Source organism: Pezoporus flaviventris, unplaced genomic scaffold (assembly GCF_033815535.1).
Source record: "Pezoporus flaviventris isolate CSIRO_AGI_PZ_B2104156 unplaced genomic scaffold, CSIRO_AGI_Pfla_v1 ptg000070l, whole genome shotgun sequence".
In the NCBI taxonomy this organism is placed as follows: Eukaryota; Metazoa; Chordata; class Aves; order Psittaciformes; family Psittacidae; genus Pezoporus; species Pezoporus flaviventris.
Genome location: NW_026892618.1, coordinates 750990 through 770446, shown reverse-complemented (window position 1 = coordinate 770446; position 19457 = coordinate 750990). Strand labels below are relative to the sequence as shown.

The window sequence follows — 19457 nt, the reverse complement described above, 5'->3', positions numbered from 1 at the left end:
CTAAAAAAGCAGTAGAACGACTCCCATGAAGAGATGCTGTGAAAGAAAAACACCTTGGCTCAAATACTAGATTTGTTAAGCATTCTCTTGCGGGGGTTGCTGGTGTTGGGGGAGTGCTATTTTTCTATTTTCTTACTGAAAAAAGATTTTCTGCCCAGTACTCACCCTATCATTCTAGATAGCAATAACACATCTTATCTATGTACTCAACTGCTGTCTGAAGTACTTCTGGTCACCCCAGAAAACTTTAGTTTCTAGAGCACTTTGATTTCTGCTTTCTACACTTCGCATACCATCTGCCAGTTCAATCAACTTCTTCATGTTTGTTTTCACTTTGTTTTCTCCCACTGAGAGGAGAGGGCCACTCAGGAACACAGAATGATCTTTGTAAAGGTCTAGCACGAGTTCATGTATTAAAGTCCAACCCCTCAAAACATGTGGAAGTCACGTGAAGAGAATAACTCAGCTGAATCTGCAACTCATGCTAAAGTATATTCTAAGCAAATGAATACTTGTACTTAGTAACACAAACATTAAGGTGAATGCTTGTTTCCACATGACAGCCATATGATAGCATACATGACAGTGCTGTAATACATTTGATGCTGGCTGTCAAAATACAAGGGACATACAAATCTTCATAAAGTAGTTTGAAAGACCACTAAAAGTGACAGAAAAAGATACAGCTGAACATGCCCAAGTTTGAACACTCACGAAGTGTTCACAGGGACTGGCTGGGGGCTTAGAGCTTCTTTAAACATAGACCCTCTTTTGATTCCTCCCATCTCAAAGACAAAAAAAAACTTGCTTATTTGTTACTTCATTTCATGCAAGTAATGAGAATATTGAAGTAAAACAACTGTTCACTCATACAAAACATGAGTATCAGTGCTTGGACCCTGGGCACTGTGGTTTTCCCTTTATTTTCTTTGGGATGGTTTCTGTATTACTCAGAAGAGGAAGGTGGGGAAGACCCTTCTTACATCCAGATTTGTTTCAATTCTCTGTTTCCATGTGCTCTTCTCCTGCTTCTTAAGACTGCTGTGTATCACTATGCCTGAGAACACAAATACAACCTCCTCTAGAAAAAAAAGCAAGGACAATGTATTCTTAAAGCTCACGCCTCTCTGTCAGTCTTCTCTCTTCTATTACTACATATGCTGTGGAAACCATCGTTTTAGTTAATGCTTAACAATGAATCAAAGCCCACAAGATTTAAAAGCATGAACTACTGTGCACCATCTGCGGATACCCACTTTGAAAAAGTGGAATTCAGACTGAACTGTAAATAATTTGAGAAGCATTTTCCAAGATGGAGCAATCTCAGAGGTTAAATTTAGAGAGAAATAATTAAATACCATATGTCAGTATGAAATACCAAATCGTGACAGCATCTTGCAAGCATCTGCCAGTTTAGTTTAAATATCTAATTATAGCAAGGGTCAATATAACTGATAGGATACAGTTATCTGCTACTGAACTTTGATGCACAGAAACTGTAAACTCATTTTCATCCAACAGTTATCAGCACTTTACTGTAATTCAGCCTCTCATCACATGTGGTAGTTCTGTTCCCCAGAAACTGCATCCAAACCTCACTCAAACCCATACACAATTCCAGAAGGCATCGAAGCATCATTTCCAGATTTCATTTATTCACTTGGATAACACCAGAGTTGTACCTTTCACATTAGAAAATAATGCACAAAGCTTTTGTGTTTCCTTAAGTGACCAACTGTGGAGAATTCATAACAGGTACAATCATCCTCCCTTAACAGAGGCAACCTTGATTCCTCTGGATACAACCTCTTTAAACCCAGTGGAAGAGGGATGAATTGTTACACATTCCCTGCTGCTGCTTCCAGAATCACCCAGTGACAGTCCCAAACTTTCCAAGACCTAAATCAAATCTGGGAAGATCACTTGGTAGCTTATGAAGCACGCTGACACTGCTGGAGTGCAAGAACTTGTCTGTATCTGGACAAATGTGCATTTTCAACTCTAGATATACATGCTACTTTTGTTCTCTGCCAAAGCAGTCACTGATCAAAGACTGCTAGTCCTGTAAATTCATGACTTCCAATGTCTTCATTTTCACACTTAATAAATACCACTGTCAAAGCACTACCTGAGAGACTATTGTGGTAGATCAGGTAAAACCAGTAAATCGTATTTTAGAAGAGCTCCAGCCTTATAAACCTAGAGGGTGGCTGTTACAGATGTTCTCACATATGTACCTCCTCCAGCATTTTATCTTTGCTGCAGCCTGCTAGTTAGCATCATGTTGGCAAGGCAGAAAGGAGTAATTATTACACCAGCACTTTGCAGGGAAGCAGAGCTATTTCCTACACATCCCTACTACCACACACTAGTATTTTCCAAATTCAGTTTCTTTGTTCTAAGTAGTACATCAGTAGCAGCTGAGTGAGCAGTTGGCAACTCTGCACTGGAAACTGTAATTCTCACTTACCTTCTAGACCACAAACCCACTCTCTTTTAGAAGCTGACAACCAACACTTTCACCCATCTTGCAGCCAAGATTTAAAAAACCCCAAATGTTTGACACTGCATCTCTCAACTGGGGTCCAACTGCATCTCTTAACTGGGGTCCAACCTGACATGCATATGTAAGAACACTAGTCTACAGAAGGAGGTGGTACTAAAAAAACCCAAACCTTTAAAAATCCCATTTTAGATTATTTTCTAGAGTCTTCAGGCTAAAGCAAAGTGGTACTTAACGTTATGTCCAACAAATGTAACATCTTTGCCAGTGCCTAGGTATTTCAGTTAATTAGTCAGCACTCCCTTTAGCAATTCCATTATTAACACCACAGGCTTCTACAATAACAAATATAGCTGTTTGGCTAAAAATGAAGAGTGCCTGCCCACTCACATACATCCCAGTGAAACCTCCACCTCCCTGCAAAAGCAGGCCCTTCTCTTTAAACAAACCACATTCCTACGAGCAAGAAAAACGTTTCCTCTAACAGCTTATCACTTCACTCTGAAATCATCAAAGGAACAAGGAACCAGTCTGAGCCCAGCCTGTTGGCACTGCATGTAGCTTGCAAAACTGCAGATCTGGAGACCATCAATCCTCTCAACAGCACACCAGGCTTTTGTGCTGCAGTCATCTTGTGCTTTACTTGGGGCTGTCAAGGAACAATACCTTTCTCCACACATATAAGATTGTAATTTAGTCCACAACAGAACTATTGAAAATAAGAAAAATTGGCTGTCTGGGAAAACAGACATTATTGATTAAAAGAGAGAAAGAAGAAACAAAGGAGGAATTTTAGTAACATGCATGACATACTAACTTCAGTCAGAAAGAAGACAAAACAACTGTCCTAACACCAGGAGCACCCTACTCCCTTAGACAGAGAGCAACTACTGCAAAGCAACTATTCAGTTTAATAAAACACAGCTGTAATCTGCCATTAACATGTCAGCTGCTGGAAACATCCCATCTCTTTCCATTTGTAACCAGCACCACTACTAAAGTTTTCCTCCAAAGCAGAGAAGAGCTTGCACAGCTATGAATCCCTACAGGCGCAGAAGGCTTGCATATGGGTGCACTACAGTGAAGTGTCCCAGGGAATATAATACTGGACTAAATATTTAAGAACTTCCTAGCTTTTTCACCCCACCCTGCAATGGGACTATGGTTTGACACTTGACCTCTGTTTCTTCTGCCCTCCTTGGGTCTCTCTCCCACCCACCACATCACCCTCAACAAGCCACTCCCTCCAGACTAAAAGATTGTTATGAAATACAGTTTACAAAACCAGAAATAATCACAACCTTTATCTGTTGGGAAATCACCGCCTCTGTCCCATGACAGTTACATGGCCCTAAGTAAGAACATGTGAGTTGAGAAAGAAAGGTCTTAGAAAATTCCTCAGCAAAAACACAAGAAGGCAATATCTACTGCTGCTTTTCACCACCATGGGGCTTCAGAACACCCTGCCTTGTGATGCTGCCAGAACAGTTTTGAAATAAAGAACATGACTCTTAATTTTCTTCCATTCAATCATCAAAGCACTAAAACATAGATCTTACATTTGAAGAGACAGATAAAGGCTCCAGATACAGCCAGAGAAACTCCAGTTTCTATTTGTGCTTTTGTTTTCCCATATATTTGAGAAAACGCCTTCACCCTCAGGGTTAAAAGACAGTTATGAACAATGCAAGGTAAGTGCTACATTCTTAATTGCTGCATTTTTCACAGCATTTGTCTTAAGAAGAAACACTTGTGATTCCTTTTAAAGTTTCTTGCCAGGAAAGTAGAAAGAAGGAGATCATGCCTATGCTTGATTTCCCTTTTTTGCCCCATTCAAAACAATGAAAAATGTAAAGTACTGGCAGAATGTACTGGGATACTGAAAAATGTAAAGTACTGGGATAAAAAATGTAAAGTACTGGCAGATACATAGAATAATTCACCTTGGAAAGGACCTTAGAATTCAAATTTTGACCCCAAAAATCCCACAGACTGTTCTGTGTTCATGGCTTTTGTTAATAAAGCAAAAATAATGTTATTTACAGGTGTTGGTTTTATTCAGATGGGGAACAAAATCACTAAGTCTCTTAACACTGCAATATATGAACTGTTGGTTCATATTTTTCATATATTTTTTCACTGTTATTATCATTTGCTCAATCTTTCTGCCAAACCAACAAACTCAGGAGTGAAGAGGACAGTCCACACTGGATGGACCCATACTTTCCCTGGTGCACTCCACTGTGGCTATGCTACTGCACTCCTCCAGGATGCTGCTTACAGAGGGAGCTCTCAGCCCTCGCTCACCCTTTGTCCCCAAGATATTAGTAGAGTTGTCAGCCATAGTTTTCCCTCAGAGGTAATGGCTTATTATTTTGAAATACCAGATTGGGAATGCAGGTGCAGAGTGGCAGCAACTTCCCAAAATCACAGAAGAAATCCACAGAACAGCGGACACCAAACTCAGATCTCTGACATTCAGAACTAATGGTTGCTATATCCCTACTCAGTGTGTGCATGCAGGGTTAGGGACTTCAACTGTGTTCCAGATTAGAGCGTGACTCACTCCTCCCCCTTTCTCTGTAGTGCCAGACCATACAGTAAAAAGAATGATGAACAATCAAACCTCAGGTTGACTAAGGACTCAAAGTCTCAAGCAAGCACTGGATGGATGACTGTCCTCTATCCCCTGTTAACACTTGAAAAAAGTGCCATGACAGTAAAATATCACTAGCTGAAGGTGATGATCCTGGCCATGTTACAGTAAGGAGCAACCTGCCTCTGGTGTAGAGGACAGCACAACTTCCAGAAATGGTACACCAGCCTGCTTAGAGTGGTACTTACTTCATTAATGGATACTTGCAGCACCAGGACCATCTACAAATGTCAAATCGTAAAGCCACAGAGCAAAACTTTAGAGCAAGTTCAAGACAGAATTCCAAGCAAGTCCAAACATTTTAATCTCTTTATGCTGGAGATACCTAGAGATGGTATTTTAGAAATAAATGCAAAACATCAAAACTTGGAAGTAGCAAACAGCTTACCTAGGATCTCACACTTTGCCTGCTTTTTTATTTTAGGTTCACAACCAGTTTTTCCCACTAGCTTCTGGGAGCAACTAGACATGCTAAAACATGGGACAAGTACCAAAGGCAACATTCTTCCATTAAAAAACAGTTTTATCTTGTTATAGGATCCATGCACTGAATTAAATACATACATATATATGTGTGTGTGTGTGTATATGTATGTATCACGAGTTAGCCTGACAGTTGCTGAACAGAAGTTAAAAATTTTAACAGAAGTTAAAAACTTCACAATAATTATTCTGATCCTGGAACAATTTTAAAGCTCCCCAGAGCACCCAACAAAAAGCTTTAAATCTTTGTTCCTTTTTTAACTGAAAGGGAAAAAAAGCCAATTATGACACACAATCCAGTCTGAATCTGAAGAGTCACAGCAAAGAACACAGCATAACGTAATCTTGTAATATCAAAGATCAAAGAGGATGAAATTAGTTTGTCTTTATTCACATAAATCACAGGCTACTAACAATTCACATGATGCTTTGACTAGAGTTTAGTCACCCTTGCTATGAAAAACACAGGTCACCCATTCAAGTCTTTGTTATTAGGCAGAATTACACTCCTCATTAAAACCAAGGAAAATAAAGTACTTAAACACTCCTACGAAGTGTATAGAAAGCTGGATCATGATTATTTAGGAAGCCACCAGGGTTCACAGAGATGCTATTTCCAAGACATACTGCAGTGAGTTTGCTACTTTGTTTCTGAAAGGATCAGGCAGGCAACAACCAAGCAGTAGTAACCTGCACAAGGCAATAACCTCATCTCCTCAAGACTGATTACTAAAATCACACTAAACATCTTCTGTACTATTATGGAGCCCTGAGTTTTATGGAAATTTAAAATCCACCTCTTAGGGTCCTTTAAGGCAGGTAAGTAAATATATTCCTTATTGAAGATCTAACATTGCTAGACATTCAAGAGCTCATCTACCTGTTCTCTGAAAAAGCAGAGGAATAAATGTCTGATGGAGTCTTTCTCAGCTCTTAGCAGAATACTATAAATCCATTTGAAAATACTTCCCTCATCTTGATGATGTTTAAGCATCTCCAGGCGATTAAACCAAACTCTTCTTAGTGCAAAGACAGTTCAAGCTTCACTGGCATTTTAACCCATCTCTCAAGTTCCTGCTGATCACGTGAAGCCCTGCAAGACAGGACCAAGACTTACGTGGTAGTTAAGACATGTAGAGATTGAAGCTGAACCTATCTGTATTACTTCCAGATACAGATAATCAGAAGTAATGTATTTTTCACATAAAACTGATCAAGGGAAACACTACAAAGTGTTCAAAAGGCAAATTGCCAATATTCCTTCAGAAGACCCTACAGGCTGCAACTCTGACAGACTGATAAAGTTGTAGCAACACCTAATGCAAATTTCCTGAAACAGAGAATGCAGGCATGGAGGCAGCCCCTGCAATTACTAATATAGTGCCTCTCTCCTCTGCGTGGTAGCTTACAAAAACCTACGCTGCTACTGAGCCAGGATTTTCATCACCCCAACACTAACATTAAATCCAGGTTGCTGACTCACTGAACACATCCTGCTCAAAGGAAAGACACGAAGCCCAGCAATGTCATTTCCCATGAGGGAAACCAGACACAGTACAACAGAGCAGGTGGCCTCAAAGGCACTTCTATTGAACCATGCCCAGGTTACCCCAACTCCTCTACAGGTGCAGTATGATGCTCCATCTGGTATTTCTGTATTTTATTTCCTGCATAGAAGTAATCAATACATTTGTTGGGACCACACACACAAAAAGAGCAGTCTTGATTCTCTGATATCCACGCTGCTTAGCCCAAGGGGCTGTGTTGTGGTTTAAACCCAGTCAGGTAATTCGTTCGCTCACTTCCCCCCCCCCTTTCTTGCCCTCCCCCTGCTCTCGGAGGGACAGAGAGGAGAATCGAAAAGAATGCAACTCCCATGGGTTGAGATAAGAGCAGTTTAGTAACCAAGGTATAACACAAATCACTACTGCTACCACCAATGATAATAATGATAAAGGAAATAACAAGGGAAGGGAATACAACACCTCAGCACCAGCGAACCGATAACTCGCCCCCCAAGCCCGACCAAGCTCCGATCGATACCTCCTCCAACCCTGCAGTCTCCCAGCCCTTCCGGCTAACTCCCAGTTACATCCTGGGCATGACGTGCTGTGGTATGGAATACCTCTTTGGTCAGTTTGGGTCAGGTGTCCTGTCTCTGCTTCCTCCTGGCTTCCCCTCCCCCCTGGCAGAGCATGAGGCTCACAAAGTCCTTGGCCAAACCAAAACATCGCTATCAGCTCTGTTCCCGAGCTGAAAGTCAAAACACTGCCCTGCACCAGCTACCAAGAAGGAGAAACATGACTGCTGCTGCTGAACCCAGGACAGGCTGCAAACAGACCAAAGCAGTTTAACATTCTTTTGAATACCAACTGGAAGAAAGTAGCTTCACTATTCAGAGGGTTCCTGGGATCATGAAGTGATTTTGTATACTTTCTCCTTACACCTTATCATTCACTTCATGGTAATACTTTCCATGTCAGCGAGCTGCCACCCTGATCCTACTTAGCATATTTAAGAGCATAAGTAGATAGAACAACCATTACTAACTGTTTAACCACAGGGTTTTGGTTTTCCTGAACTGTAGCTGGAACATAAGACACAACCATATTTCAACTGTTTACATCTTCTTTTTCTATTGACCAGCACCCTGAACACAGATGATGAGAGGGAGACCAACATATTTCATTCTTCAGGAAATCTAATTTTTCTTTTCTTTAGAAAGAATCCAACCACATATACTATTAAATCCTTAAAAGATCAATCCTGAACTGTAAAGGTAAGCTACATTTTAATCCCTAATACAAACCTCCAAACCATCTTAAAAGTTCAAAACAGAATCCAGACTTCAAAATGGATTTGTAACTAGTTCCCTGAAGATTTAGAGAATATTCTGCTAGTACAAAACCAAACAGTTAAGCTATCTAGAACTACAGTATTACATATATGAGAGATGGATGTTTTAAAATACCCTGACTATTCCCACTGTCAGGCTTACAGATTCATAATTCATGCTGACTGACTCATTCCCAAAAATTAGGTATCCAGCAATTCCTGCTACCATCCAAAAATGAAGAGCGACATGCCTTGTTTTAAAACCAAAATTGCTTATTTAGAGGAGGCAACAAAATATCTGAAAGATATTTTGGAGGTTTTTTGTTAGGTTTGTTTGGTTTTGGTTTTTGGTGGGGTTTTTTTTTGTTGGTTTTGGTTTTTTTTGGGGGGGCGGGTGTTTTCTGTTGTTGCCTTTTAAAGAAATCTTGTCTCCTTCAGCATCTCCAGTCTGACTCTTATAATTTGAAGATGTATACTCTTGAGCAGGACATGAAAATCCCATAAAGCTTCATCTCCATTAAAAAACAAAGAATAAACTAATAACCCAACTGCTCAAAAAATATGCAAGAGTTGTAATAAAAGACCACATTATATTATTGGTCTGGAATGATGCATGTCAAGCTCATGACAGAAGATAACCTTTCAAAGTCAAATTACAAATCCCCTGGCAACACTGGTGTGTAATGGAAAGCCTGACAGGCCATTAGCGACAAGAGCATGAACAAGGTTCTAATAAACAATGAAATGGAATTCTAAATGAACCACCATTAAAAAAAAACAAAAACAAAAACCAAAACAATGCAGCATTTACCCTGGAGGGCTGCAGCTCCAGAGTTTACCCCAGACTGCCGTTCACCATGACTTGATCCTACACAGATATTCCTAAATATCCTATGCTTGATTGCTGAAGTGGCAGCATGGGATCCTAGGGCATCCTAGAATCTCAAAACTTCTTCTGACATGAGTTCTTTTCTCTTCAGCCTTAATAATAAAGACCATTATTTGCCTCTGCCTGTAATGCTACACAATCCTCTCCCAACATGTCAAGGCCTCCCAGACCCAGCATGAGACAGTCATTTGTCCTGCTCTCAGTCCCAGCAACCAGCACAGAAATATACCAAAAAATAAAAATAAAAATTAAAAAATAAAAATAAAACATAGCCTCTCTTCTGCTCGGTGATACCAACAGAAGGAAGTCTCAGCAACAGAATACATGCCACCCAGCACAGCCCTGCCAAAACATCAATTTCCCAGCAGCAGCATTCAACTACTTTGTTCTCATTGATGCATTACCTTAAAAACCTGCACCCTGGTTGCAAAATTACCTGCTCCAGCCCTGCTACAAACTTACCAGACTCACTCTCCACTGGACTTGCCTACCTCTGATGTCCTTGAAGTACAAATAACACTCTTTGTACGAGTACTACTTGCTGAGGCCCATCCCAGAGCAGCACCACAAGCTCTTCTCTCCCATCCAGTGGTTTCTCCTACACCGCCCTGTCCAAGCACTCAAAGGCACATCAAGAAAAAAAAAAAAGTGGCTTTAAAAATCATCTTCCCCTTCTACCTCTAAAAAAAAAAAAAAAATCGTATTATACCCATTTCCATTATACCTGGAATTCCTTTGCTATTTACTCATACTTCTCCAACACAAATCTGAGGTTCAATCCCCAGGGTGAGCTGTTAAATCACTTTGACTTCAAAGTACTTATTTTAACTCTGATTTAAATAAACTGTTCTGATCTCACTTTGCATTTGCAATTTCTGGAATTTTTTCTGGAACGATTCTTCCTGGCTGGAATACTGTGATTTTTTAATTATAATTATTTTTTTTTACTGATTACGAAGCACTTTATAAACATCTTTTTGTTTTACTATTTATAAGTTACATTTTTATCCTCTTTTTGCTTCAGTATTTGACTATTCGTTTTTCATTGAACATTTCACATTCATTAGCTGCAAAACATTTCATAAATAGGACAAAAGAACTTGTACAAATATTAAGGTACAAGCAATAAAAGCTGTATTTTAAACTATAATTAAATCCTTCTAAAAGTCCTGAATGAAATTAAATTTTTCAACGTATTTGTATATTAAAGTATCTCACTATAGGTGACATTACCAAGAGCAAATTTGGTTGCATATGTCCCTCAAGTTTTTGTTAGCACAGATGTGATTTGTCATTATTCTTGCTTTTCACACTTGAGAAAAAAACAAACCTTCTAAGCTCTGGTAGTTTCTCACCTTTGACTGGACAAGTCACTGAACTCCAGCATGATCCACAAATGAAGAAAACGTTTTGCTTCTGCATGAAAGCTACTCCTGTCAAACCAGTTCTGTACTGCTGCAGATTCACACCAGACAATTCCACCTACTCAGTGGCTACACTTTCCACAAAGTTTCAGAAGCACATATATATAATCCTTCTTGAATATTATAATTCAATTAAAGTTACTACATCTAGTACTTTCAAACCCAAATTACTCATTCTTCTTTTCAATTCTTCATTTTAACCTCTTTTGCTCTCCAAACTTTTCTTTCACCATTCTTCTACGCATGTTTTCCCAACATTTATGTAAGACAAAATGTAAGACATTTTATGTCTTTATGTTTCCAGCATATTTTCACAATACTCACGTGCACAAGCACTTATGCCACCTCACCTTTCCTCCTCTCAAGAAGGCTAGACATCTATTTATTTCCAGGATTTATTCATCAAGATAATTTGGCACATGAATCATCCCACTGTCTTTACTCACATGACATGCCCTGGGGTGCCCTGCTGCACAAACAAGTTCAAACAATCCTCTGGCTCTGAGAATGAACATTACTCCTTCTGCTGTCCCCATGCCAAGCACACCCTCCTCTGCCCTCCTCTACCACCAGAAAAAATAAACAGCAGAAAAACTTGATTTCTGGTAAGACTATAAGGCCTTTTGCAGGGTCCAGCCTCTCCACTGGCACCTACGACCATCACCATTACAAACAGTGCTTGGTGGCAGCAGTTTTCAACTGCTTGCTTACTCAGACTTCCTGCAGCCCATGGGGCAGCCACCTGCTTCTCAGGATCCCTGTCTTCACATTTCACGTGGCTACACATCTCCATTGCTGATCAGTCACAATTTAAGACATTATTCACATCTACCTATTCATTTCTTCTTACTCATTATAATTTTCAGTATTCACAAAGTCACACCTCCATCAAAGCACACTGTGCTACATAACAGCAAGGCAATTAGGCAAATAGGGAAATTAAGCATCTGACAACATTACACAGTAGTTTCAAAAAACAAATAAAACCCTCCCAGTTCAAGGCTTTGGCCAAAAAGGTAACTTCAGAGCCTTACGCACAGCCTGGCTGAGGAGACATACAGCAAGTCAGCTGTTTCCCCAGAAGGAGAACTATTTTTCCAGAGAAATGTTCTAACAAACGGCATTTTGAAGCAAGCTCTGCACACAACACCATTGTAATACTCTATACAAGTGGATGACGCTCACAGCCAGCTGAGGCTTCTCAGGAAGGCATCACCTTTCCCCTCAAGCAGCGTGGTAAGGACTCACTCATGAGTCATTATTTTTAAGCACGATGTCAGATTTGCTGTATTTGCTACCTTACATGAACAGGACAAAATGGAAGATCCCATGCAATGCTTACATTTGTGGACAATACCTGTCCAAATGCTCATATGATATTCCTGAAATATAGCAATTCCTCTCACCAAAACTCAGTGTCAGCAAAAATAGCAACTTCCTCCTTAGGCTGGGAAGTAGGGGCTCACTTAAAGGCAATACACAAAAGGAGAGAGGCTGTCCAAATCATGTCTCAGTGACTCCCATTTTATTGTTGAGGGGTTAACAGCACTCGGGGAAAACCCAGAATTCAACATCATTGCCAGCTGATAGCAAAAGACTCACAACAGGTTTAAGCTACTGACACAGCTGGAATGGATTTGGATATTACAAAAAGAAACATCACTAATACAAAAACAGCTGTGGGTAAGCTCATCCTGCAGCCCAACAGGTGGGTCCATTTTGAGTAACAGCACCCAGGCACAAAAAGCAGACAAAATCTCTCTATTAACCACCTGAACCCATATGGGACTGCATTCACTTTCTCAAGTACTGAACTTAAGGAAAAGCCTGCACCTCTGCTGTGCTGCTGGTTCCCAGCATATTCCAGAGCATGCCAAGCTAGTCTGACTGTGTTGCATGCCCTGCAACAGCGTTCACTAGTGCAATCCAGACACACATAAATTTAAGATGCAGGATTATACCTGATAACCTTCTGTTCATCTATGAACTACATACTGTGCACCACTTCAGAAGCTCAGTGTTTTTCTTAAGAGAAGTATTTAAACTATTTACTTCCCCATAAATAAATTACAGAATAGGGAAAAGGAGCACTCATTCACTGGGAGTGACAATGTTATGTATCAGGTGATGTGCAGCACACAATGATCTTGGAAAACCCTTCAATATACAAAAGCAGATATTTATAGCACAGAGAGACTCTGCCTGCTGGGCCTTAAGGAAGCTTTGCAGATTGTTCTCCCAGACTTCAGGTAATAATATATGCAGATTTTAAAAAGCTGGTCAGATACTGTGATAATTTGTATATTCCTATGACAGCCTGAGTCTGCAACCTCGAATCCTACAAACGGTCCCACTTTGTGACTGAAGTGCTTGGGGATTAACAAGGGGACTGCCAGCAGGAACAGATATTCAGCAGCTATGCTCAGAAACAGCCAGCACGGAACAGATTCTCCCTGCATTAAAATCACAACAGCCACCACAGCTAAAGATCTATCACATTCACAGCTGCCCAGGGCAGGGAGATCCATGGCACTTTTCCACCTGCAGGATACCGCACTTCTGAAAAAGACGTAGCGGCTTGGCAAACAACATGGCTCTCAGTTGAAAGTTCATCTCCATTCCCTGATAGAAAAACTGAGTAGCCAAGGCACTCTTGTGGCGACACATAACCCATTTCCACACAGGTACAGACATACACAGGCAACTCTCCACAGCCAGCATCAGGCCATCAGTGCAATTTGCTAAGCAGTTCTCCTGAGGTTTTCCCTTCAAGTCTTCATCTGGTAGAAGTGCAATACTGTCCCACTACTTGTGTGATTATTCCCAGGTTACACAGCAAGACTTCTCTTGATGAGCTAGTGTGGATGCGTGTTCAAAGGCAAGCCAAGAGGAAGCATTTCTATGTTCTTACCAGCCACCGCAGTTTTTCCCTTGCCCAATTTCACTAAAAGAAAACAAGGGTGGTATTTCTTTTCCTGTGAGCCTTTATCTTCATTCAAACATGATATGGCCAAACATTAGCCGACAACAGCTTTTCAATGAATGCAATCTCACAGGCATTTAGATTTTGTGGCTTTTTTTTTTTCCTGGTCTGTTTACAGTTTCTTTGCCATGACACTTGATTTGGCCATGTAACATTATTACACTACATAAAGCCCAGAGATCCAAATCCATTGGAAAAGAGAAGCATAAACAGGAAAGACTCATCGCTTCTCTTTGCATAAGCTTCTTTATGTGCAAGGCGAAAATAAAGAAGGGAGAGTCTATTCCTCCCCTGGGAGACCACAGTAAGCACTGGCAGACAAACTGATACATAAAGGTCACGTAGACAACCAGTGAGATTTCCCATGCCAATCTACATCATACAGACAGTAAATCTGGGACAAAAAGTCATTCTGAATTTTAAGGAAGACTCAGAAATGGAAACTTTTGGGACCTTAAAATGAGCTGAAGAAGGAAGAGACAAGAAATACTTCATGGAAGAAACAAAGGAAGTACTGCACATCAGTACTCATAATTTAAAACCCTGACCCTGCCAGGAATTCTGGCCATTCATCCCCTTAAAGCACAGGTTCAGTCCAGGATATACAAAGGTTCTGAATAAGGTATAAATAATTTCTCACATCAAAACCTTCTGCCTATGATCTCTTATTGCACATAAACCCAAATGATTTCTATTCATTAGCCCAGTCAGAAAAGTTCCCTGATGCAAATGGTTAAGACAGCTGTTGTTCCCACTCTGTTTCCTAAAGTCAACTGAATTTCAACTTCAGACTTTCATTTTGCAACACATAAGCTTTGCCAAAAGCTAAATAAAGCCATGCCCTGTAAAATCTGCATCAGTCAAGATGTAAATAAACAGGATAGCCAAAAAGCTGAAGAAACCCTTCATGATTAAGGAAATTAACAGACCACCAAGAGCCACCACATTCATCATGTGCTTACTAGACCACGGCAAGCGGAGTGAAGTCATACACTCAGAGAAGGGAGGTGTCTGACTTAGAAGAGCAAAAAAAACTACAGGGATCATTTGAGAGCCATACGAGCTCATGCACTGGAGAGAGTAGCACAAAATTCGTTCAGCTTGTCTTCCAAAACACGTGATACACAGTTTATACTTAAAGAAAACAGATGATCAGCTCATGTGCGTAGCGTCTTCTGACCATTTCTCTCCAAGGGCATTTCAGACAATGGAGCAGAAACCGCTGCTCTCTCCTGTTCCCGGGGACTTCGAGGAAAAGGGGCCCATCCCCGCGGCAGCAGCACAGCCCGGCAGCACACAACAGGTTCCCAGGCCCCTGCCGCCGGCTGCACACGGAGAGCCAGGCGCCGGCCGGCCCCAGCCCGAGCCGTGAAGGAGCAAGGGGGTCCCCGCTGCTGGCGGGTGCCGCCCGGCCCCGGGGCGCCGCGCCCGCCACCCGCACCCAGCCCGGCAGGGAGGCCCGGGCCGCCGACTCACCGAGGCCGCTGATCTCCTGACGGAGGCCGGCGCGGCTCCGCTCCTCCGCTATAGCCCGCAGCATCTGCTGCAGGGAGCGGTCCAGGTCGCCGTTGGCCTCCTGGTCCCTCGGCCCGGTGCGGCCGCCGCTCCTGGCAGAGGCCATGCTGCCGATGATCTCATGTCAGGCCGCCCCGCGGAGGCAGCCGCGGCACCGGGCGCTGCCGCCCCCACCGCCCGAACGGCTCTCCCGGCAGCGGCGGGCGGAGCCGGGGGCCGCCCCGTGGCAACAGCGAGAAGCCCTCCCGGCCTCTCTACCTGCGGGAGGGTGAGGGGCGCGGCGCCCCAGGGCTCGCCCCTCAGAAAGTTACCGGGCACCGCCTGGAGCCCACAGGGACACCGCAGTCCTCCCCACAGGCGCTGCCCCGCCGCACTCCACCGCTTCCTGCCACAGCAGGCACGGGGGCGGTGCTGCCGGCTCCTCGCACCGCCTCCAGGCGGTTCCGGGGCGGGGACAGCAGCCGCCGGCCTCGCCCCTGTGGCTGGCGGTTCCGTGTCGCCGGGAAGCATTTTCCTGGCAACGACTGGATACCGTAGGGTCACAGACTGGTTTGGGTTGGAAAGGACCTTAAACATCATCCAGTTCCAACCCCTGCCAGAAGGTGTCCCCAACACCTTCTTACCCATCCTTGCCTCTCGCCACGTCCTACGAATTTGCCCCCAGACTCCTGTCACCGCAGGCAGAGCTCTCTGCCTGCCCCACTGACATCAAATCTTCTGAGCTGCTGCTTCCTTCTTGCTAGCCTACTCCCTGCCAGCTGTAACCGCACATGTATAGCACTACTGGGACAAAGCCCAGCCTAAGGCACCCTCTGAAGTACCTACCCAGAGCTGGGTCACCTCTCCTTTAGCATCACCACGTTTGCCAGTGAGCTGCAATGTAAATCAGGAATGTGTGATCACAGGGAATAATCCAGTTTGTGCTGCAGAGACTGGACCCCAAGCCCTGCTGCTGCTAGTTGTTGTCCCCACCAGATACCAAAAACAGCCAAAGCTTCCTCCGCTCATAAATTCAGGATTTGCTAAACCGCAGATGGAGAGCAATACAACTGCCTGCCAGTCCTTCTGTGTGAACAATTTGCTCAACATTTTTTTGTTTGCAGTATCACTTTATGCTCCCCTCAGTTCCTAAAAATATTGTTAAGGCTTATGCAGCCTTTTATTCTCTCTGAAGTCCTATTTGAAACTTAGCAGGCTTTGAGTGGGAAGGGGAGAAGGGGACAAAGGGCCCAAGATTTGAGTTGACATGATTTTACAGATGAGCTTTTCGCTACAGCTAAATAAGAAAGAAAAGGTTTCAAATGCTGTATGATTATTCTCCAAAATAGCAAACATTTACCCAGTGTTTCCAGTTTCGGTTTCATGTCAGCTTCTGACACCAATAAACTAACAAACAGACACCTGCTGGATGCTATTTACAACCATACACTGATTTCCCGTTAAAGGGGTATAGACAAGTGCATTTTCTGTGCAAGGCTGAATGGGACACATCAGAGAAATTTGAAGTTAACCTAGCATTTTTCTAGTAAAATATCTACTTTATTACAGAGCAATGGAAAGTATGGGTACACAATCACATGAGCTGAGCACCTCTTCCATTGTTTACTCTGATAGTTTTCTTTCTTGGAGAGAATGACGTTTTGCAGTCACACACTGGCCCTGTAAAAGTGTGCTTTAGAGTTACTTATCCTATCGGCTTACAAAGGGGAGGAGCATTAAAATACTGTCCTATACTGTTAGTCTCCTAGTTGTCCATGACATTGGCAAGATACAACACTTAAGACAGGAGGAATGAATCTGTCTGATGCAAGAGGAGATCATTGTCTCATTTACCTCACATTATGCTGTACTACCCAAGGATTGGGCATTTTTCCCCAGTGGATTATCTCTTGATCCAAACACCACTATCATGTAAGGGGTACAAGGAAATACTTAACACCTGCAGTGTCACCGGCCTGTGGACAACCCTGCAGCAGGTTCTCCAATGCCTCCAACAGTTCAGCCTCTCTGCGGAGCCTTGAACTCTCACTCTAAAGTTCCAGCAACCCTGCTTAAAAAAAACAATTAAGCAAACCTGCTGCTGCCCCATTCAGGCCTTTTGAGTAATGAAATGCTATTCCTGTCACTGTTCAGTTCCTAGCCCGACCTTGCACTCTCTCCAGCTTCTACCAAAACAGGCCAATAAATAGAATCCTCAGTTGTTTTCTCCTCATAGTCCTCCCTAGCCAAGCACACCTCCTAGTAGATCACAGCTCGTGATCAGGAGAGGGGTAAAGTCTGTTTTTTAAAGGGGATATTGTTTAAGTACCCTTAGGATCAGTTAGAAACCTGAAATGCTAATTGATTTTGTTTTTTAAAGATCCCATGGTACTTTTTAACAGAACAAACCCCTCTGTCTAGCCAAACTCTGGTGGAGTTCTGTTAGAGAGGAAGGATTGTGTTTTATCTTTACATCTTGCTCCTAAAGGTCTTCACTGACACTTAGCACCATGTTATCACTATAATGGATACCAGGAGTCCCATCCTACCATGCATGCTCTCACTCAACTCAATTACACACAAAATAATAAATTCTCTATCTTGCAACAGAGTAATGGGTGTTAGGGCCATGGGGGTACTAATTGGCCTTAATGGCCCTGACCAGCCTCATCTGAGGTCTGCACAAACATGCCCAGGCTGGGGACTCTAATTTCAGCCCTGAGACTCTTTCTGACCTATGGTGAAAGCATGTTGTTGGTCTTTGTTTCTGCCCCAGTTGTGTCTATGTTTGATTATGGATGCTGTTGATCTGGAGCATAACCTGCAGGATGACTTCTCAGCCATGAATTTGCCTCATGACTGTGGAGGTACTTTTTGACGTAGGCTCTGATTTACCCTGTTCCCTTGCTTAGGTTCTGTAGTGCTGAGCTGTGGCCCCAAAGGCCCTGTCAGCCTGGGAGTCTCCCCCAAGTCCCTGGCCCCTGGGGAGCTTTCAGCCTGCACAGTGCCCTGGCAGCAGATCCCTGGGCTTTCTTACACATTAATGCACTTTTTGTCCTGATATAAGAAATGTATATTAATCAACAAGATGATTAGGCCAGATGGGTCAGAGAATAGCCTGAAATCATATTTTTAACTTAGGATGTGTGACCTGTACAGCATAAACCTAAAACAATACAAAACCTGAAGTTCATTGTTAGCAAGTGACTTAATGTTAAGAAGAATGTCTTTTGAATTAGTCAAGCTTTACTACCCGTACACAAGTTGAGCAAGTTATTTATATAAGGCTATATTTTCCTTACTATGTTTATTTTGAGAGCAGCTAATAGTGACAGTTTGCAGTGCTTGTTAGTAAGACCACGTGGTATGTAATTATCTAATGAGTTTGCAAGTTAGCAAATATGGGCTTATTTAATGCGTTTGAATGTATATCTAACAGATGAACCCCCACGACAATGCCTTACAGTACTAACCCTGTCAAAACCTGTGTAGCTACTTATAGCCTGTCGGAGATCATCACTACTTGCGTGCTTCAAGAGCTGTATGTGCATAAACTTTTGCAGAAATAGACTTTAGAATTCTGAAGCTTTGAAAGTTGTATTCAACCTACAAAAAGCATGCAAAGTAGCCTCATTTTATAATGTCTTTCTTTGTTGATAATAATGAATTCAGATTTATAACAGCGACATGTTGCAAATGAACATTATATCCACTTTAAAGGGCATGAAATGCAGCTTTGTGCTGAAGAGATTAAGCAATTTGCTTAAAAATCCTAATTATATTTTAGTCATAAATTGGGGTATCTCCATCTTCAGCAGCCTGCTGCTTTCTCTCAGGGCATGCTCATGGGTCAGTGGGCCATCCAGGGAGTTTATATGCAAAAAATTACTTCTACAATCTCTATTTAATTGCCTCCATAACTGCATCAAGGCATTTGGACTCAGAACACAGCAGGTTTGGGCTTCACATTATAAATTGTGTTAAACTGGTCAGCTTGAAAGATAATTCAGAGCTACTTCTGGAACTGTCCAGTGTTCAGTACAGGACTAATCCTGCTGCAAGGATTAAACCTACAATTAAATATTCTGAAAGTTATATCCATAAAATGTTGTGAGATTTTTTTCAGCTGAAACTGTCCCTTGTAATTGCTCCTCTGAATGCACAGCAGAGTACTTAAGATCTTGTATTTC

The 19457-nt window shown here is 42.2% G+C and overlaps 1 protein-coding gene across 3 annotated transcripts in view; it reads right to left on the bottom strand.

The window, feature by feature from the left end:
* The window catches only part of KIAA0930 (KIAA0930 ortholog), a 77438-nt gene extending 61745 nt beyond the window's left edge, over positions 1-15693 (bottom strand). Inside the window, exon 1 of one of the 3 annotated variants that reach the window (XM_061472036.1) lies at positions 15250-15693. In XM_061472036.1, the coding sequence (XP_061328020.1) occupies positions 15250-15394 (145 nt within the window). In that variant the 5' untranslated portion in view covers positions 15395-15693. Of the gene's footprint in view, positions 1-12196; positions 12409-15249 lie in introns of those variants that run through there. The other 2 variants (XM_061472034.1, XM_061472037.1) reach the window with 2 other exon arrangements.
* Positions 15694-19457: the final 3764 nt, after the last annotated feature.